Raw genomic sequence first — 22,665 nt, forward strand, 5'->3', positions numbered from 1 at the left:
AAAAAGGAAGTGTCCAGAAAGGTGCACGTATGTTTGAAGTGATGGGCGGATACAGGTATTACCTGCCAAGGCCTGGCATCTTGTAGAAAGTGAGGGTTTCTGAGCAGTGAGTATGAGTTGCTCATGGTAACTGGAGGGAAGATATGTAATATGTAAATGGGTATAGACCTGAAGTATTGAATGAGGTCTAGTCTGAGCATCAAGACTTGTGACTCTTCAGCACAAAGTGGGTGATGGCAGCAAGCAGATGGGATTGCCCAGGTACACATGAACAGGGAGAAAAGTCAAACATTCATAACAAATCTTCAAGAGGTCTTTACTGATCAGTCTCTGCTTTTCATTTTGAAATGTATTATAGGGAAACAGGAAAAGGTGCTGATTGCAATGCTATTCCAACTAGCAAGAGAGTGAAAACAGCTCAAATAAAATACCTTTTCTAACAATCTAACATGAACTATGGATATTCTTATAATTTTATTATATATTACAGTTGTGTGTGTTGGGGGTATAAAATTTGAAGAGTATGGGGAAATAGGCAATTAGTTATATATTGCTGTTGAAAGTACTAATGGGCACAACTTCTACAGAATGGTATTTGGTAATGTCTATAAAAAAATACTTTTTGACTGAAAAAGGAATTATTTTAGGGATATATTCCATTGTGGGAAATTACAGATATGCAAAGTATTCGCTGCTGTGCTCTTCACAATAGCAAGAGGTTAGAAGTGCCCCAAATGTCCATCAACAAAGGACTCACATTAGGTAAATTAGGCTAAAACTATATTGTAAAATACTACATGGCCACGAAAATGGGTACAAAGTTCATCTAAAAATAGCAAGAATGCTTATGATACAAAATTAAGCCTAATACTGGCTCTATAATTATTTTTTCACTGTGATTGCAATTCTAAAAATAGGTCTACAGGTACATGTGACAAATATGTATGTATGTATCCCAATGCCAGATTTGACAGTGTGATAGTGAGACAGCTATTTATGTACTGGTGTGAGCAGAACTCCAGGAACACACACACACAACTTGAACAAAGGAAGCTAAAGGAATAGTAGGTGGGCATGGTGGTACATACCTATAATCCCAGGAATGGGGAGCCTGACATAGACGGATTGCAAGTTCAGGACCAGTCTGAATGACATAGTTAACATAATGAGACACAGTTTCAGGAAATAATACTGTTATTTGTATAGAAAAGACTTTTGCACGATGAATATAATAAAACTAGCTTTTTGCTTATAAATACCTAAACCATCCCTGAAATACTACAAAAAGAAAAAACTTCTGGGAAAAAGAAGTGGAGGCCTAGACAAATAAAGAGAGCAATTTGCTTGGCCATTCAAAAAAATTTAAACAATAAAGGTAAGTCAACTTTCTGTCTTGAAAAAGCTAAACATAAAATTTTAATTAAAATCGATATACTACCACTATTCAAAACACTTGTTCTCCTTGCATCTTAGCTTTTGTTATTCAGCTAAATTATTAGAATTAGTAAAACAAGGGGACAGGACGAAAACAGGCACCACACAGGACTTAAAGGAAATTATATTATCCTCCTTCCACCATCATTCATTGCTCCCACCCATACCAAACTGAGAAGGAGATATCAAATAAACACCAAATACACTCCCTCCTCTCATTTGGCCTCCCCCCTCATCTTTCCTGGTATATCTCCAGAGGTATTAAGTGCAAAATAGATTGAGGGAGTTAAAAGTTTTACACTGATGCAAACATTTTACCAAGATATATTTATGTATTAGGCAGATAAATAGCAAAAAAATTTAATGTGGCATATTTTGTTAGACTATAATATTTGTTTTATTATACAGACATCTTTTCTCATTTTTAATGGTATTTTTGAAACAGGGATTTTCTATGTAACCCCAGGCAGGCCTTGAACCTAAGATCCTCCTACTTCAACCTCCTGAGTGCTGAGATTGCAGATGTGTGACACCATGCCCAGCTCTGATTTTTTTAATTGACAGACAAAGTTGTATGAGTTCATTGTGCAATGTGATGCCTTGAAGCACATATACATTGTGGAATTTGTGTAATGGGACCGATGTCTACTTAAAATGAGGTCTGCATAATTTTAGCCTGCATAATTCTGAAAGATTACAGGTTTTTTTTTTTTTTTTTTTTTTTTTTTTTGCCATATTTGGGTTTGAACTCAGGGTCTCATGCTTGCCAGGCAGGTACTTTACTTGTTGGGCCACTCTTCCAGCCATTTTTTGTGTCATACATTTTTGAAATAGGGTCTCGCTTTTTTGCCCAAACTGGTCTTGAACTATGATCCTCCTGATCTGTCCCACTCCACTGGCACCTGGCTTCAGAACTACCTTGTAACAAGACCCACACACACAAAAAAAAAAAAAAAAAAAAAAGGAAGAAAGAAAAAGAAAAAGCGCTCATTTACTTTGTTCACCACCTAGATTTTAAAGGCAGAGTAGTAATATCATTCAAAACTATTCAAAACCTTTACCTTTTTAGCCATTCATATTCTCAGGTACTTCTTTCTTTATTTGCACATATTTTAAGGGTATGCCAACTATGCTAGAAGACAGCGTCATTGTTCAGACTCTTATGCAATCTCTTGCCTTTTTTTAAAACCTTAAATTGTAATAACTGACTTAAAACATGATGCAAATGGAATTTGAATGTGATGGATAAGAGGGACCTGGCTGTGGGGCAGATTGATTCACTCAATAAACATTTACGAGCAAAGCACAATGCCAGGAAAATAGGAATGATATTCAGCTCTTGTTCGTAGGACCTAGCAATCCAGCGAGGGAGAGGGGCAATCAGCTGTGGTCTGAAGCTGAGTGGAAGCCTGTTTATAGAGGCACACGTGTCTCACTCACAGGACAGAGGACAGAGGAAAGAGACCTCTTGACCCAGGAAACAGCAGGAAAGCTGCAGACAAATAGCTTTTTATTTTCAAGACTTTATTTTTTGGAGCAGTTTTTGGTTCTTACCAAAATAAAGAGGAAAATACAGAGATTTCCCACATATTCCTGCCTCCCCCCATCTGCATGTGCATAGCCTCCCCATTAGCAACAACCCCCCACCAGAGCAGCACCCTTGTTTCAGTCCATGAACCCATGCTGACACATCACCACACAAAGTCCAAAGTTTGCATTAAACTTCACCCTTGATGTTGTACATTCTATGGGTTTTGAGAAAGGTATAATGAATACATTCATCCTTATAGTATCATTCAGAGTGTCTTCTTGCCCTAAAAATACTCTTCTCTACCTATTCAGCCCTCCTTCCCCCAAGCCCTGACAACCATTGTTCCACATGAGCTCTCCATAGATTTGTCTTTTCCAAAATGCCATATATAGTCATCCCCCAGTATCCTCCAGGAATTCATTCCAGGACCTCAACTGATACCAAAATCCACAGATGTTCAATCCCTTATATAAAATATCACAGTACTTACATATAACCTGTGCAATCTTCCCATATGCTTTAAATGATCTCTAGATTACTTTTTTCTAAAAAATATAAGCACTACATAAATAATTGTTATACTGTATTATCTAGGGGAGAACGACATGAAAGAAGTCTGTGCATGTTCAGTACGGACACAATTTTGTTTTAATATTCTTGGTCCAAAATTGGTTGAATTCATGAATACAGAACCCATGGTTAAGGAGGGCCAACTCTATCTGGGATCATTAAAACTGTTTTTGAAAGAGAGAAAGATGGATACAAAAGAGTAATAGATAGGGGCTGGTGAAGTGGCTCAAGCAGCAGACTACCTGCCTAGCAAGCATGAGGCCCAAGTTCAAACCCCAATGCCACCAGCAGGAGAAGGAGGAGGAGGTGGAGGAGAAGGAATAAGAGGAGGAGGATGAGGAAAAGAAGATCCATTCTGTATTAATTTTTGTGAAGGATGTAAGGTCTGGGTTTGATTCTTTTTTTTCTTTTCTTGCACGCGGATGCCCAGTTGTTTCAGCACCATTTGTTTTAAAATGACTAGCTTTGCTTCATTGTATTGCCCGAGAAGTAGCTTTTTGGCTGAGCCTTCCAGACATGGAAGGATTTTGACAGCTTCAAGAGGAGATACACTGACTGAGCTGAAGAAAAAATAGGAACATAGGCAAAGAAATATGAGAGTGAATGACAGAGCAGGAACAGGGGACTGGGGAATGCGGCAATGGCTACTTGTGGGGTATGCCTAAGAAAACATGAGCCTGAAAATATTCAAGAAGTAGGGACTTGTACACCATTCTGAGGAGTTGCACTGATTTTGTTTGCCCATGAGGATCCAATGAGAGTTTCTGGGAGGCTGAGAAGAGTAATATATCTATTTTTGTTCTAGAAGAACACTTTGATAGCAATATAAAGAATGAATTAAAGCCTGTGGGGGTAGGGAGGCCAGTTGAGAGACCATGGTGTTGTCCAAATGAGAGATGATGAACACCAAAACTAGGTTGGAGGCAAAGAAGAGAGAAAGGAGAAGACACTGGAAAGGTAGACCAATGGAACACAGTGACCAGCTGAGGAGAGAGGGAGGGATGGGGTCACTGGGGATCTGAAGAAGATTCAAGATCTTTAGCCAAAAAATCATCCTCCCATATATCTAGTTAAAGGACTTTGACCAAAATAATCAAAGAACATAAATACAGAAGAGAAGAAAAAAAGAATTTTAGAGGGGCATCCTTTAATCTGAACCACATTAATAAATTCATTTTTTTACTCAGTAAATATTTAAGGGCAATAGCTAGGCACAGGAGATACAAACATGAAAAGACATAATACTGCCTTAGAAAAGATTAATAGTTTAGTAAAAAGACCATTAGATTACACAGTGATAAATGCTGTATAGGAATAAATGAAGGGGCTTGTAAGAGTATACCAGTGCCCTGTTGCTACTATAACAAAGTACCATAAACGTGGTGGTTTGAAACAGCACAGATTTCTTCTTTTACACTTCGGGATGCCAAAAGTCCCAAGTGGGTTCTGCAGGATTAACACACTGTCACAGGAGTCTCAAGGGAAAAAAAACATTTCTTTGTCCTTTCTATCTCCTCAAGGCTGTCTACACTCCTTACCTTGTGACTTCTTCCCCCACCTTCAAAGCCAGTGGCATAGCATCTTCTCTCTCTGTCTACTTCATCACATGATTTTCTTGTCTGTCTATAATCTCTCTGTTATAAAGATACTTGGGACACCTTTAGGACTGTCCAACTAATCCTGGATAATCGCCCTATTTTACAATCCTTAGTTTATCATATCAGCAAAGGGTCTTTTTCAAACAAAGCCACATCCACAAAGTCCATGGATTAGTACCTGACAATCTTTAAGGGCCTACTGCAACAGGGATAGAGGCCCCTAATGTCTCTTTATCCTGAAAGGTATTTTCAGCCATTATAATGTTTTAAGCATAGAAATTACATGGTATGATGTACATTCTAGTAAAGGTAACTCAGGACTCCAGGAGGAGCTTGGAGTCAGAGAACCTCGATAATAACTCAGGAGACACCTTTGGCTAAGATGTTAGTAATTGGAATAGGGCTATGGGAAGGAAATCGAGACAATGACACAGCAGTTCTCTGTGGATAGTTGGATGCAACCGATGATTTCTGGTTTCCGTGCCATATAGGATAAGTGGAGAAGCAGATTTGGGATTTGGAGAGCCTTGGGGCAGGGAAGGAAGTTTTAGCTAAGAAAAAGTATGTTCTCAAAATTAGTTTGCTTGCAAACTGAGTTTTAGAATGTAATCCATCCTTGGAGACTGCTCTAAAACCAGAAATCAACTAAGTAATGCAACTCTTATGACTAAGTTTTAGCCTCAGCTCTTTGAAACAATGTCTAAGAATGCTAAGTATGTAATTATATTAGAAAAAAATTTTACCTAGACTGGAACTTTCCAGTTAACTAAACTAGAAACGCTGAAAAAAAAGTCTTCAGAAACATTTTCTAATCCAACAGTTCTCAATGTTTTTTTTTTAACCTTTAATATCCCTAATTAATGATGACTACACATCCTGCGGTCAATCCCAAGTATACTCACACAATCTTACGCTTCCCCTCTCCCTTTACAAGAGTATATTAGAGCAAATTGCAAGTTATTTATCAGGATAACTAAACCAACTGTTTAGTTAAGCAATTCTATGATATGTAGACAATTACTATGAGACCCCCTTGCTACCAATAACAACCTTGTCCTAACATCACAGTGAGAACCATTGATTTGGTTCCCAGGTCCACCAGAACAATCCAGCCAGAGCAGTAATCAGCCTGTCACTGAGCTGGTTGGTGGGTCAGTTGTGACTGGAGCCCAGTAGCATGATTTTCAGCACATTGCTGTTTCTAATATCTCCTCCGTTTTACTCTTGCAAGCCTAGCTTCCACCTCCCTTATCATCCAGAAGTACTAGGGTTCAGAAGCAGCAAGCGTCCACCCCTTTGTGGTTTTCTTATGCTCTGTTTTTTTGAGTTTCATCTATCTTGCATTCTATCAGGTCTCTTCTCAGCCATTACAGTTTGCCCAGGGCTTATAGTCCTCTCTGCTCGCTTTCTCCCTATCCTGCTTGTTCACATGCTCTTACTGTCTGCACTGCACACTTTGCAGTTATATCCTGCATCATCTTACCCTCTGTTTTCCTTATATGTGCACATCTGGTCTTCTTTCTAGGTTTATGAAATCCTTGTAGAGTTTCATATCTGGATACTCAAAACATAAAGAGGTGATGTGTGTGGAAGTTAAACCATTGAAGTGTTCAGAACAGAGATGTATGCTGTTTTATTTGACAAAACTAAAATCCTCTCCTCTGCACTGCAGAAATCTGTTAATGTATTCTACAGTTGTTCTGTATGTGAAGATGGGAAAGAGAATTTGTCTCAGTTGCAGAAAAAATATACTAACTTCCAATAAGAGAAAACAAGTAGCCTTAGAGTCTGACACCTAAACTGTGAAGAGTGATGAATTAGATGCTTCTTGCTCCTCTCCTCTAGGAGAATCCTGTGTTACCATTGTTTCCTGAGTCCTTTTGGTGCTATTGTTGTTCTTTGCTTGTTTCCATGAAATGCTGTTTCCTGGTGCTTTAACTTTTGTTATCGTGATCTTCTGTGGTACAGCAGGCATTTCAGATCAAAATCTGTGTAACTGAGGCCAGATCTAGACAGGAGCCACCAAATCAAATAATTTGCATCTAACAGAGCTACATAAAATAGTAAGGGGACTTACTAGTCAATAATATTTGTGAGTTTTTTCTTTACATTTTAGTAAAACCTAAACTGTACCCCCCAAAGGCTATAAATAACGTTAGACTGTTTTAGTGGTCTTCTTTCCACCTAAGTTAATTTATTACCATATTAGAGACCCATCTAGTCAGGATTCTGATTTTATTTTGTAAAGACAGGGTTGGAATAGAGAATGAGTAAGGCAAAAATTCAGAGATAAACACTGGCATAAAGAATTTTGAATGTGATATCTTATTCTGCTGCCAAATCAATACTTAATCTTCTGTAAATAACATTGGCAGGAGGCCAATCTATAAAATAAACCATAAAAAGCTATGAAATACTTCGTATCTAAAGTGCCTTTCAGGCAAATAGCATTAAATCAAGGCATGGCCCTTCTTAATGTTATATAGCTTAGTTCATGTACAATAATAATGAAATAATTTTTTTTTGCATTTTATTATTCACCAAATATTAGCCAACCACTGTGCTAGGCCAAAACAAGTAGGGAAATGTGTATATAAACAGTTTTAATGAAGAATATTAAGTTTTATGAAAATTCACTTATAACATGTTATGAGCACATATAGGAGAAGCACCTAACTCAGCCTCAGGACTTTAAACATGACAAATGGTCATTTCTTCTTGATCTTCTTGGTTGGTCCCATCCTTCTCCATAACACCCTTAACATTAGAGTGCCCTAAGTTCAGCCTCCATCCTTTTCTCTTTTCTATCCATATTCATTCCCTCAGAGATGTCATTCTCTACTATATACCTCCCAAATGTAAATCTCCAGCCCAAATTCTCTCTCAAGCTCCTATATGTAAGATTTACTTGTCATCTCCACTGAGGATAATATTAGATGTCTATTAAATAATAAACATTTCCAACTCAAAATATATAAAAGTTAACAGCTGGTCTTTACTTTGCCAAATCTGCCCTTCCCACAGCCTTTCTCAACTCAATTGATGGTACCTCCATCCATCCAATTGCTCAGACCTAAAACCATGAACTAGTTTTTAATACCTCTCTTTCTCCTATACCCTACATCTAATCCATTATGAAATTCCTCTTGTTTTACATTTAATATTGCTCTAAATCCCAACCACTTCTGACCATGTATATTATTACTATCCTAGTCTAAACTACCATGATCTCTCTCCTGGATGACTATAGGAACCTTCTACCTAGTATCATAGATCCTACTCATATAGATCCTACTCATACCCTCTACACACCTCTCTGTCTCTCTCTCTACACACACACACACACACACACACACACACACACACACACACACACACAATTTTTAAAATGTAAGTCAGACAAGTCAGTCCTTGGCTCAAAATGCTGTAATGGCTCTCATGTTACTTGCCAAAGGACTTCATCGATAAACTTTACATGATAAGGGCATTCATTAATTAGCTGATCTTATATATTTCTACACTGTCCTTCCCACATGACTTGAGCCACACTCACCAGGCACATGCCTGTCATAGCTTTGCTCTGGTCATTTTAAGCCATTCCCTCTGCCTAAAACGTTCTTCCCCAGATGTCATGATTGACCCCTGTGTTCTCCAAGTCTACTAAATACCCAATGTTTGGAGAATACCCTCATTATCATCTCTATAATTGCAACTCACCACCCTGTTATTCCTGATCTTTTCTACACTGCTTTTTTCCATGACACTTTTCTACTGTACAATATATTTCTGAAATTCTCATTTAGTATCTATCCACACACACACACAACCACCACTGGGTGGCAGAATAATTGGGTTCTCCTTCATTTAAGGGACAAATAGAGGAAAAAAGAAACCCATAAAGGGGACTGAGGAGAAAAGAACAGAGAGGTTAGAGGACAAATTTGAGGAAACACTGTGTCAAAAGCCAAGAGAGTCCAGGTGTGGTGGTGTATGCTTATAATCCCAGTACTAGGGAGGCTGGGACAGGAGGATAGCAAGTTCGAGGCCAGCCTGGCCTACATAGCAAGACCTATGTCTCAAAAACCAAAAACAGAAACAAAACAAAACAAAAAATCAAAGAAGGAGAATATGTTCCTTTCCCCACCTCACATCTCAGCATCTTCCTTTTGTGACTCTGCCCATTCTCCCCATACCTCTGCTCTCTCTGCCTGGTCCTTAAAACCTTCCTGCTATAAATGGCCCTCTCCAGTAGCACATATCTCTCCATCCATTCCTTGGAGGAAAGCTCACCAACACACATTATCGATTTCATGCAGGGTAAAAGGAATTCTAATGTCCCTGCTTTCACAGTGATAATGCTCAGTCATGAGGCCATCTCTGTATTTTGTTGGAAGTCAGGGGAGATTTGTGCCCTTTAGGGTTCATCACCTGTATACATGGATTAGGACCTGCATTTGCTTTCTGAAACTGTTAACATTTGTTAAAGTCCCTATAACTTAGGAAAAGCTCAGAGTTTCATATTTGAAATTATTCAAGAAATATTTAGGTAATGGAACATTTTCATGTACCAACAGGCTTATTTGAAAACTGTTGTTGTTGTAGTCCTTGTGCATCTTCAGCCTTCTATAAACATAAACTGAGCTAAGAACTAAATGTTAATGAAATAGTCCAAAATCCAAGCTCCTTTCTTGCACAAGGTCAGTTTCACTTAATCAACCAACATTTAAAGGCTAGTGAGGGTGTCCATTTTTGCTAAGTCCTAGGGAACAACAACATGTGGCCTCTATCCTTGAAGCACTCATCCTTGAAAGGAGAGGACTATGTATAAATAAATACAATATAAATGCTACCAGATTTACAGTCATCTCTCATCTGTATTCTATACTCTGTCTCACTTTCCACAATATTGTTGTGTCTATAATGTGCCACCTTCACTAGTATAAGATGTTATAAAAATCCCAAGCCTATCCATCATAGGGTATTATATGATCATATGATCATATAATCATAAAGCTTATATGAAAAATAAGTGGACAAAAATAAATAAAGCTGTGAAAAAGATCCCTGTATCAGAACATACTTTAATGCTGCTACAGATTGATAGGGCAGTGATATGGTAATAAAAAAATGATCAGCAGAACAGAATAGTGAATCCAAAAATATATCCATGTATGTAGCAGACTTCAATATGTGACTAAGGTGACATTTTGAGTCAGTGGGAAAATAAAAATCCTATTATTTTTAATAAATGATGCTGTCAGAATTGAGTATCCATCCAGAAAACCTGAATGTATACCCATATGTTACATATATACAAAAATAAATTCAGAAGAATCAAAGACTTAGCTAGGAAAATTCCTAGAAGAAAATCTAGAAAGTACCTATAATCTTTAATGATAGAGTAAACTTTTTTAACCATGACAAGAAACCCAAAAGCCATTTAAAAAGAAAGCACATGGTAATTATATAAAAATTTAAATCTAAAATAATAAAAGTTACTGTGGCAATTAAATACAAAATTTATAGATTCAAGGATAAATGCAATGCAGATGACAGGCAATTTATGCAAAGCACTTTTATTCATGGTTAAGAAAAAGATAAATAGCCCAAGAGAAAATAAAATGAGTTAAGGACATTGTTAAGCAATCCAGAGACTGAATACAAAAACATTTGCATGTGTGAGCCTGCAGATTAAATTTTTACCATCTGACAAAAGTCAAAAGGTGATACACTTGGAGGTGATTGCTGGTGGGGTTTAAGGAGAAATGATGCATACTGCCTGTGAACATATAAATAGTAACAATTGTAGTAGGGAATCTGACAAAAGTCTATGGGAATTCAAAATATCCTTTCAACAATTAAAAATGCTGAATCATATGAATTTATCCTTCACACCAGTATCCTATATCTATGAATCTGTCTCACAGAAATATTCTTACTCAAATGTAAGGATTGTGTACTTTGATATTTACTATAGTATTGTTTATGTCAAATCAGTTGTAATATTCCCACTTTCTTTATTGTAGGATTGTTCATTGTGCCAGAAAAAGGAAAAACAGAAAGAAAAATAAGCAAACTTCCAAAACTAGGCAGATGGGACACTAAGTTATGTAACAATTACAATAGAATGAATTTAAAAGAATGACTTCAAGTTGATGAGGACAGAGTTCTCCAAACTATAATTGAAGGAAAAAGCAAGAGGAAGAAACCATGTGATTATAATTCTGTTTTGTGACCAAAAATAGCTCCTATATATGTTCTGTTGCATAACTATATCTATACAAAGATGCATGGATTCATGGGTGCGTGAATACATCCGTGCACGCTTAACTATTTTCACAACTTAGCCCACTTATTAACATAGGTTATTTGAGGGCAAGTTCACAGCGGGAAATGCACGTGAAAGAAAAGGAAAAAGATTCTTATGTATGCTTGTGCTAGGGATTCAACTAAGGAACTTGCACATGCTAGACAGATGCTCTGCCACAGTGCTACACCCCCAACCCCAAAACAGAAATTCTTTAAAATACTACAATAGTCTTTTAAAATTTGATGGCAAAATAAAATAAAATAAAATAAAAATAAAATTTGATGGCATTCTGATTCCATTTATGAGGAATTTAAAGGCTATAAATGAAAACAATAACAAACACTGAAAATGAAAATATAACCAGTGAAAACATGCTATGGTGACTAAATACTGCTTACAGAGAACCCAGCTATATCCATCAATCCCACAGAGATTGGTGACTGCAAAATGTAAAGTAAAACCAAGTTCACCTACCATTTTTCTGCTTTTACTATTTCCCTTTAAACTTTCAAAAGTTTCTCATTTGAAAAAACTGGTTCCTAGATCTCTGTTTTTCTTTTCTATTATACTTCTTAGAATTTATACAACTGATATATTACAGAAATAAAACATTGGAAAAATACTTATGCATATCACCAGCCTAGCAAACTACTATCATTCTTTACTATCTTTTCTTTTTTTCCCTCTTACAAATATTTTTAATCATCTCATTTATACAATTTCAAGTTCTTTCCACTAAATATTCAATTATAACCATTTTTCCATGCATTTTTAACTCTACAATGGCTATTCTTCGAGAAATAAATGATTCTTTTAAATATCCAGAGAGACTAAAGATTTCAATGCACATACTTTTGCATTTAAATTCCAGTTGTGAAATCAACCAGGAATTTAATGTTCCCACATTCCTTTATATCGTAACTTACATTTTATATTAATTTAGGAAAAATATTCCTGAACACTAATAAGTACTTAAGTTAGATTTCACCTATCCAATCCTTATTTTAAAAGAATTTACCTTTCTGCATGATTAACAAAAATACTAAAATATTTAATCAGAGTTTAACTCATCTCTGAAACATTTTCTAAACTTTCATTTTTGTGTGTTTCATATATTAGCCCCAAAATAATAAATATATAAATTATAAATACATAACATACATGTTATGTATATATGCATATATACACATATGTATATATAACATAATTATAAATACATTTAAAAGTTTCTTACTGGTTGTTGATTATCACCCATTTCCATCCTTCTAGAACTTTCTCCTGTCAATCTCTCCCTCCCTTCCTCCATCTCTCTCTCTCTCTCTCTTTCTTTCTTCCTCCCTCTCCCTTCTTCCTCCATGCTTTTTTCCATATTGCTTGTATAGAAATGCTCTTGCCCTTCACACACACAAAAAAAAAAAAAAAAGAAAGAAAAAAAGGCTTTCTCTTACCCCTAAGCTTACCTTTGTCTGTCTTCTGTGTCTTTCCTTTCCATGTGGACAAAGCTTCCTGAAAAAGATAATCATTGTGATCTATATCAATGCTCATTATCTCCTACACTCTTCTTCCTATTCATTCCCTTCAGTGCATAGGATATATGGTCTTTGCCCTTACCACTCACTAGTTTTTCTATAGCAAAAGTCCCCAGTTAGTTTGTTGCTATAAGATTAAATCCATTTTTTTCTTCTTCATTTTGCATGAAGACCACACTCTCTTGAAGTCTCAAATTCAAGTCTCTGGGTTTCATGAGACGCAGAAAAACCATCTCCCAGTCCTTCTTACGTCCCTGAAAATTCCTTCCTTCTTACTCTTGCTGCCTCTTTTAATTACTAGTTTATCCCACAGTTCAATGCTTCATTTGTTGCTGTTTCAACCAAAAGTAATTTTGAATGATTTTACCCTTATAATATGAAATCTTTTTCTCCAGTCTAATATTCCCTTTGAGCTTTGATACCCTCTTAGATATTAGTACTGGAAGCCCCACCTCCTCAAACTCAACATGTCTAAAAGGAATTTCATCAATTCTTTCCTCTCTGCAAGTTCAAATTTCCCTTCATCTATTTGGTATTTCAATCAATAAAACTATCAACTCAGTCAACCAACCCAGAAATACAGGGTGTGATCAACCACCCTCTTCTTTGCCCTACATAGTCAACCAATCACCGAGTCCAATTAGTTTAATCTTCCACATATTTATTTAATGAATTCCATTGGTGCAACTCCTAATACTACTGCCCTATTTCCAACTGCCAACATCTCTGGCCTGGATTGTTGTAACTTGAATTGAGTTCCTGATTATAAACTTTCCTATTACAAAAGGGCTATCCTTATAAAATTTAATAAGGCCAAGCTAAAATGAAAATCTGACCAAGTCTTAAAACCCTTTGTGGTTGAGAAACTGCAAAAGAGATATATTAGTTGACTGCTAATAAATGTAGGGTTTCTTTTTTTTGGAGTAATGCAAATGTTCTAAAATTAGATAGTATGATGGGTACACAGCTCTGTAAGCATACTAAAAACCACTGAATTGAATACTTTAAAAGGGTTAATTTTATTGTCTATAATTTATATCTCAATAAACCTTCATTTTAAAAAACCTTCATAGTTATGTTAAGTTAGGACTTCCAAAAAAGAAACACTATTAGAGATAGAAGTGATTTATTGGAGAAAACTTCTATTCTAGACACCAGGTTATGCAATGGGAATTTGAATATGAAAAAGCCACACACCCTGAGTTCTATGAAGAATAAAAGACAGGAAGCAAGAAAGGATGGGAAAGTCAAATACTATGATGCAGGTCAGAAACTTATGAAAGGAGAGGGGAAGTGAAGGGTTGAAAGAGGCTCAGACTGAAGTGCTGCACTAAAAATGACTGAGTCAAGCCCAAAGGGAGCCAAAATTTCCCAATGGAGGATACCTGCATCTTGCAAGAATGGCACCACCCTAAAAAACCTCTACCATGATCAATCACTGACTAGGAGAAACAGTGGAAGAAGTGTGGTCTGGAAGAGTGTGCTGTGATGGAGCCAGAGTGGTGGTGGGTGGAGCTGTCAGTTTAACTATACATGCCACTGCAGAAAATCCAAGTGGTGCATTTTTGAGCACCACAGAAGTTCTTTACTTCCTACAGGATACTACAACCTCATTTGCATAATACATAAGATGTTGCATGAACTAGCCCTAATTACCACCCTAGGCTCATCCACCCAAACTCCCTAACTCACATTTTCTGCTGAACGTTAATACTAAACTTTTCTTGCCTTTATACCAGTATTGATTTATTTTCATTACCCTAAACTAACTTGTTTTTTTTTCTGTTTTTACATGTTTTTTTAATCTTAATTTTATTTTACCATTTTTCCATTTTTTACAAGTGTATACATTATTTGGGCCACTCCCCTCCCCTACCACTTCCAGGCAAAACCTGTTCTGCCCTCTTGTTCTCTGATTTTGTTGAAGAGAAAACATAAAAGATAATAAGAAAAACACAGCGATTTTGCTAGTTTGAGATAAAGGTGGGTATATGGAGAGATGCCTAGTGTTGTTACCATGCACATGTGTATTATAACCCACATTGGTTCACCTCTGCCAGACCTCCTCACTACTTCCTAGTCCCCTTCCCATAGTGGCCTCTGCCACCAAACTGTCTTCTAACTCATATCTTTCTAGACATTTTCTCTGCTAAAAATACTTGTGAGTATTTCTCTGAATACTCACAAGTGGTAATTACCCTTTTCTCTGCTTTCAGAACATTGTCTATTATGTGTTTACCTTCTAGGCTAATCTATATTTTCCTCAACTCAGAATCTGACTTTTTCATATTTGCATCCCCACTGTATAACACAGTATCTAGAACAGAACTATTCAACAAATGCTGTTAAGTTGTACTCAATCTTTTACTTTTAATTAGAAAATATAAGCCCTTTACATTTATTATTTTGTTTTGGTTTTGAGACAGGGTATTTGTATGTAGCCAAGGCTTGCATCATGGCTTTAAACTCATGACTCTCCTGCCTAAGCCTCCTAAGTATTAGAATTATAGAAGAGTGCTACCATGTCCAGCTAGTCCCTTACAGTTATTACTACATTGTTGCTTATGGTCTGATTTATGTTATCTTCTAAAGTAGTTGGGGGATATAGTTTCTTATTCTTTTCATAAAATTGTGACTATAATACTGAGTACCACATAAAGTTGATGTGAATATTAAAGAAAATCTGTATTTAAAAAACATGGCACATGATGAGTCCAAATAAAGAGGTGGTGGTGCAGGTATGGTCATGGCATTGCTAACAGATTCTGTACAAAGAAGCTATTTTCAAATTCTGGCTCTTACTTGTGATAGAAGGATTATAAAAAGCCCTTCCAATGTTAAATTATACTTTAAAAATATTTTATTTTGGGATGTGATTGGTTGTATAAGTGGCCTGCCTTCAGTTTCTTTTAGAGAGTTGCTTTATAATCACCTCTGCTTTAATAAAAATCTAGCTTTTGCTTAAATAAAAACTTATTTTAAGGAAAATTTGGAAAAACTGCTTTCTAATATCTAAAATGTTCCCAGAAACTTTTCCTTTCTTTCTTCTTTATTTTTCTGATATTAGTTTCTAAGCCCTCAACAGTTACCATCTTAATTACACATTCATTATAAATGGTCAAGTATATTTTCAAAGCCCTGCTCCCCAACCCTTACCCTGCACAAAATCTTCACCAGTGAAACTTAGCTGTTTGAGAACACCTCTCTCATACCATCCCCATATTCTGTAAGCCCGTTCAGAAGCATGATGCAATGCAAAGTGGCTGAAGAAAGCACCTAACTGCCAATAACCAAAAACTCATGTTGGTTGCTTGCTTACCATGACTTTTTTATTTAAATCATTAAACTGGAAATTTTGCTTCAGAGACCATCTATTTTCTATTTTCTATTTTCTATTTTCCTTTTGGGTAAGGCCTAACTTACCCAAAGGAAAAGCAAATTTTAGCTCATCTTTCTTGACAGAAGTTTGCTTTATGACTTGCTACAACATGCCCAAGGCAGTCAGATTCCTACCCTCCTACCAATAAGGGGAGATATCTGATGTCTGACAGTCACTGGCTGGGGCTATCTTTCTTCTTTCAGAAAAACATTTCTGAAGGGACAGAGAAAGAATTTGTGATAGCAAGTTTTCTAAAGTAAATGTTCTAATAAAAGACAGATCAGGACATGTCTGGGGAGGGTGGGTATCACTGGGAGGGGGAGGGTAAATGAAGAAGATGAAGAAGGGTGAATATGGTTGATATATAATGAAAACTGTTGAAATTGTTCTAAGAAGGGAGAAGGGTGATGTGGGAGAATGATGGAGAGGGCGAATCTAATTGAGATACATTGTAAGCACATATGTAAATGTCACAGTGAAATTTCCCTATACAACTAACATATGCTAATAAAAAGATTTTTAAAATTGGGAGGGAATAGTGTTTACTTTTGCTTATATATACAGTAAGGATCCAACTCTGTTTTCTCCATATAATGAGCTCATTTTCTCAACATCACTCACTAAGCAACCATTTCCATGGTGATTTGTGATTCTTCTCTCAATGCATATAACAAATTTCTTATCTATTCTGTTCCATTGGTCTACAACTCTATTCCTGAATCAGTGTCATATAATTTCTATTATTACACCTATGCAGCATGTTTTAACCAAATACTTGGGAGGATGTCTCTCCTCTTTGCCCTTCTAAGATTTTCCTAGCTAGTTGTTCCTCATCAAAAATTGTGGCGTTCTTCTGAAGAATGATATGTTAAGTAAAATAAGCCAGATACAGAAAGACAAATACTGCATGTTCTCGCTCATATGTAAAGTTAACAACATTGATCTCATAGAAGGAGAAAGTAGAATTGTACTTGTTATTAGAGGCTATGATGGATAGAAACGAGTAAGTTTAGAGAACAGGTACCAAAATATAGTTAGATAGGAGATTAGGTTCTAGTGTTCTATAGCACAGTAGGATAATCACGTATAGTAAGTTTCAGATGACTTCTTATACTTTTTCAGATTTTTTCTTTTTTATTATATATTTTATAAAGAACTAGAACAGAAGAGTTTGTAGACTCCAAAAACAAAGAAATGGTAAATGTTTAAGGAGATGGAAATGCTTATTGCCTTAATTCAATTATTACATTCTGCACACATGAATCAAATTTTCACATTGTACTCCATAACTATGTGCAATTATTATGTATCAATTAAAAATCAACTTTAAAACTTTAGAGTTTTTAATTGAGTTTTTTCCCAAAATCCTGAGTCTCTAATTCAATTTTTGTTGAAATTAAACGAACAAGAGGATAAATAGGGAAGAATTGTCATCTTTACAATGCTGAGACATTATGTTCATGAACATAGTCTAGAGCTCTAGCTCAGCTCCTGGTTACAGACTTTTTACTAGATGTTTAAAATTTTATTACTAATTATGTCATTTGCAGGAAAATGGAAGGAACTGGGACTCTCATGTTAAGTGAAATAAGCCAGACTGAGAAAGGAAAACATCACATGTTCTCTCTCATATGGGGAATCTAGGCAAAAAAAGAAGAGAGAGAGAGGAAGGAAGGAAGGAAGGAAGGAAGGAAGGAAGAAAGAAAGGAAGAAAGGAAGGAAGAGAGGGAGAGAGGGAGGGAGAAGTGAGAGGGAGGGAGGGAGAGAGGGAGGGAGGAATGAGAGGGGAGGGGAGGGAGAGAAGAAGAAAGAGAGAGTGAGAAAAAGAAATGACACAGCATAAAACAGGGAGACTCTTCGGAGGTGAGAACCAACAGGATGGGGAGGGTGAAAGAAGAGAGTGAAGGGGGGTGGTGAATGTGATTGAAGTATTTAATATTCATACATGAAAATAGAATAATAAAACCCATTAATTGTTTTAAAAGGCAGCGGGGGAGCATAAGAAAGAATAGTAGAGGGGGTGATATTTGATCAAAGTACATTATATACAGGGAAATTCCCTTTGTACAATTAATATATACTAATATTTAAAAGATTTTATTTCTGATAATCATGCATATTTGGTAGGTTAATTACTAGACATTGTGAATTGTATCTTATTTTCTCCGAAACATTCCCATAGGTAATACTTGTGAGGGTAAATTTACATGATTTAATTTTTAAACATATGTTTTCTGGGTGTCTTAGCGTTCTCCTCTACCTGAGACAACATAAACAGTTCTTCAGAGAATGTATTTTGCACAGGATCTAGTTTTTCTTCAGCATGTGTTCTGCGAAATTATTTCTGACCTGTCTTCATGTTCTTGCTATATTAATATTTGTATCATATCAGACACTTTTACATGTGTTTAGCCTTTTCTTTTGATCTGACATTGACTTATTTAGCAAACATTTGTAGAACTCTTACTATTGTTCTAGAAGCTAGGTATCCAGCAAAAGAGACAAAGTGCCTGCCTCCACAGAGCATTAGGGTCCAACAAAGAATCCAAATAGAATCTAGGTTTTATTAGAGCAGGGATTTTTTTTTTTCCCTGTGTTGTATCCCAGGCACCTAGAACAATGTAAACATTGATTGAATGTTAAATAAATAAATATCAAACACTAATTACAAGTGTGTTGAATGTAGTGAAAAGAAAGTGCAGGTGTCGTGCAGCACGTAAGTGCAAGGCCTACCCTGCTTTAGAGAATTATGTAGAATTAGTCTCTCAAAGAAGAGAGAGTCATTCCTTTAAAGTTTTTATAGCAGGTTTAAATATAGCAGGTTTAAATAATCAGTACCTGGTTCCCATTTAGCCCTCCTATCATGTGTGGGGGCTTGAATCACCTTAATATTTTCGGTATTAACTGCCATAAATGAAAAATTAGATGAATTGCTTAATAATGTCATCTGTTTATAGAAATAAAAAGAAAATCACCCTTTAACAGCATGTATTTGTGTTTCTTGCCTCTTCCCTGCTTGCTTTCTCATCCCATTTTCTTTTCTGACTTGCAGATGAAGGAGCCTCTGTGCACCCTTGTGATGACACATACTGTGGTCCTTTTCCGGAGTCTGAGCCAGAAGTGAAGGCTGTAGCTAACTTTCTCCGAAAACACAGAAAGCATATTAGAGCTTACCTCTCTTTTCATGCCTATGCTCAGATGTTGCTGTATCCCTATTCCTATAAATATGCGACAATCCCCAATTTCAGCTGTGTGGTAAGTATTTGACTATATATATATATATATGGCTTCATGCTTCTTTTCTGATGCTAAGACATCCTAAGTGCTAGTCATAATAACAAACATATTGTGTTTATTCCAACAAATATTTTATATACACTAACTCACTTATTCTTCATAACTTTTTTTTTAAACAGGGTCTCACTTATAGCCCAGGTTGGCCTCAACTCATTTTCCTCCTGTCTCAGCCTCCCAAGTGCTGGAACTTTAGACATACTCTGCCATCCATGGTTTCTTCAAAGCTTTTTTTGTTCCCCTTTTACAGAGAGGGAAACTGAGACCCAGGGAGACTAAGTAATTAAACCAAAGACACAGAGCTACTAAGTGTCATAGCAGGACTCAGCCCCAAGTGTAGCACCAGAGTTGTTGCTTTTAACCAGTATATTGCTTCTCAAATGTAATTTCAAGCCTATTGACATTCTTATTACAGGTTATAAGGAAAAGGTCATGATAGATTTGATTAGTATTAGAGTCATTGGTCACATATGCAGGGCCATAATTAGCTTTATTGAGTCAATAATTGTTCATAAATTATAGCCTGGTACTCATTAATTAAAGGCAAGTTTTAATTTATAAGTGCTATTTGCTTAATGATAGTAAGTCTCTGGGCATGTATCTGACAAGTTAGTGCTAAGAATGAACAGACTTTTGGGCATAAGACTGCTTGAAAGTGAAAAGGCAGAGCTCCTTTTCTTTTTATTTCTGAAACTCGACAAGCTGTCCCCTGCAGGGCATAACTCATCTTAAAGTGAATTCATTTTAGAGCCTAGAGCATCTACAGGCCTATAAAGTTCAAAACCAAGAAAAACTAATAAATAGTGTTAGAAGTTAGGATAGCATTACCTTTGGGGAGTAGGGAGGGGTGCAGTGATTAGGAGGAGGTACAGGGGTTTCTGAGTTGCTGCTGTTGTTCTATTCCTTGATCTAGATGGTGATTACAAGAATGTGCTCAATTTGTGATCATTTGTTGAGCTATAAACTTAAATTTTTGTTTACCCTTTGGTATGAATGTTTGAGGGTTGTTTTTTTTAAACTTCTGACACCAAACATGTGGTATCTCTTCCAACATTACATCTCTGACACCAACTAGATGTCCAATTCAATTCTGTCACCAACTACCCAGACGTGGTGTCAGACTCCAATTTAAAGATTCAGTCCCACAAGACTTTCCTAACTTTATATATCAACAACAAGCAGGGGGTTCCCACGTTAGGGTTCCCACATTATTCATACTTCTGTGTGACTTGGCTAAAGAGTTCCAGGTTCACACTACCCCTCCTCAGTTTTAGTAATTTACTAGAATGACTCAAAGAGCCCAGGAAAGTGTTTTACTTACTATTACCAATTTATTCTAAAACACCTGACTCAGTTAAACAGTTAAATAACAGAGATGAATAAGACAAGGTCTGGGGTAGAGGAGACAAGGTCTGGGGCCCTAGAGCTTCCATGCCTCCTCCAGGAGAATAACCCTCCCAGCACTTCCATATGCTCACCAACCCAGGAGGCCTCCGAATCCCATTGTTTAGGGGATTTTACAGAGATCTTGTTATATATACACAATTGACCAAATTATTGCCCACTGATAAATTTGGTCTCTTCCCTCTTTCCCTTCTGCAGAGGCTGGGGGATGGAGCTGAAAGTTCCAACCCCCTGTTTGTATGGTTTTGTCTTTCTGGTAGTAGTCCCTATCCTGAAACTATATAGAGAGGCACCCAGCCACCAATCATTTCTGTAGCACACAAACCTATCATTCTGGAGGTTCCAAGAGTTTTAGGAACACATGTCAAGAACCCAAGACCAAATATTTTTTATTGTATTATAATACATGATTGGATAAAACATCAAATTTTTTGAACTCCAAATTCTGTACCAACTGCTTGTGATTTTGGAAATTTCTGATGTAGAAGGCCAAGACCTGTAAGAAATAAGGGATATGTGAAGAGCCAGAAGACAACTGTGGAATGCTTTCATTCTGTCCAAAGGTGGAGTTTGTTCTTGGCATTCCAAGAATTCTGAGTGAATTCCCTCATTTTAGAAATATTATAAAAGCTACAGTGGCTCAAGCCTGTAATCCTAGCTACTAAGGAGACTGGGATGATTGCGGTTTGAAGACAGTCTGGGCAAAAAGTCCACAAGACCATCATCTCAACCAATAAAAAGCAGGACGTGGTATCACATGCCTATCATCCTAGCTACACTGAAAGGATAGGATTGCAGTCCAGACTGGTCTTGGCATAAAGTAAAACCCTATCTCAAAAATAACCAAAAGAAAAAGTGCTGGAGGTATTGCTCAAGTGATAGAGCACCTAGCTAGCAAGTGTGAACGTTGAGTTCAACCCCCAGTACCTCCAAAAAAGAAATATTGAAAAGGTGATAGCTACACTCTATAGTACTATTCTTCAACTGCTGTGTGGGTCAAGTAGGTTTTCATTTAGCTGTTATTACAGTGCAATAGCTGTTGTTTTTATTAACCTGACACCCTAACCACCTGTATCATAATATTTTTATAGACAAACATTCAGTCCTTTTTGGCACAGTGTCTATTAATATTTTTAAAACAGAGAGTATGCAGATTATAAAAATTATTATATGAGAATGTTCTCCAAATTTTAAATTTATCTTCCCACCATGAGTTCAGCCTATTTTCCTTTGTCTTGGTTTGGAGGATGTGGTATAAGGAAAGTCAATGATTTTAACCAGGATGAATTTGCCTCCGAATGAATATCTGACAATGTCTGGAGACGTTTTTGATTGTCAAAACAGGGATGGGGGTTGCAATTCTCATCTAATGGCCAAAGATGTTTCTAAACATCCCAACTTCTTCACTACCACCACTGCAGCAAAAAATTACTCAGCCCACAAGTCAATAGTGTCATTTATTGAGAAATCCTGGAATGGGTTAAACACAAGGTAAATCACTAAAACTAAGATTAAACACTCACAGAATCTAGGCCATCCCTGAATGTAACCCAAAACCATTAAATTCTGTTAAACATGTTCAAAGACATTCCATCAGTATTTAAGTGTCTCTGCTA

The 22,665-nt window shown here is 36.5% G+C and overlaps 1 protein-coding gene across 1 annotated transcript in view; it reads left to right on the top strand.

Moving 5' to 3' along the window:
* The window catches only part of Cpa6 (carboxypeptidase A6), a 354,550-nt gene that overhangs the window by 324,529 nt on the left and 7,356 nt on the right, over positions 1-22,665 (top strand). Inside the window, exon 9 of the mRNA XM_074066936.1 lies at positions 19,404-19,606. Coding sequence (XP_073923037.1) covers positions 19,404-19,606 — 203 coding nt within the window. The remainder of the gene's footprint in view (positions 1-19,403; positions 19,607-22,665) is intronic.

This window comes from Castor canadensis, chromosome 3, assembly GCF_047511655.1.
Source record: "Castor canadensis chromosome 3, mCasCan1.hap1v2, whole genome shotgun sequence".
In the NCBI taxonomy this organism is placed as follows: Eukaryota; Metazoa; Chordata; class Mammalia; order Rodentia; family Castoridae; genus Castor; species Castor canadensis.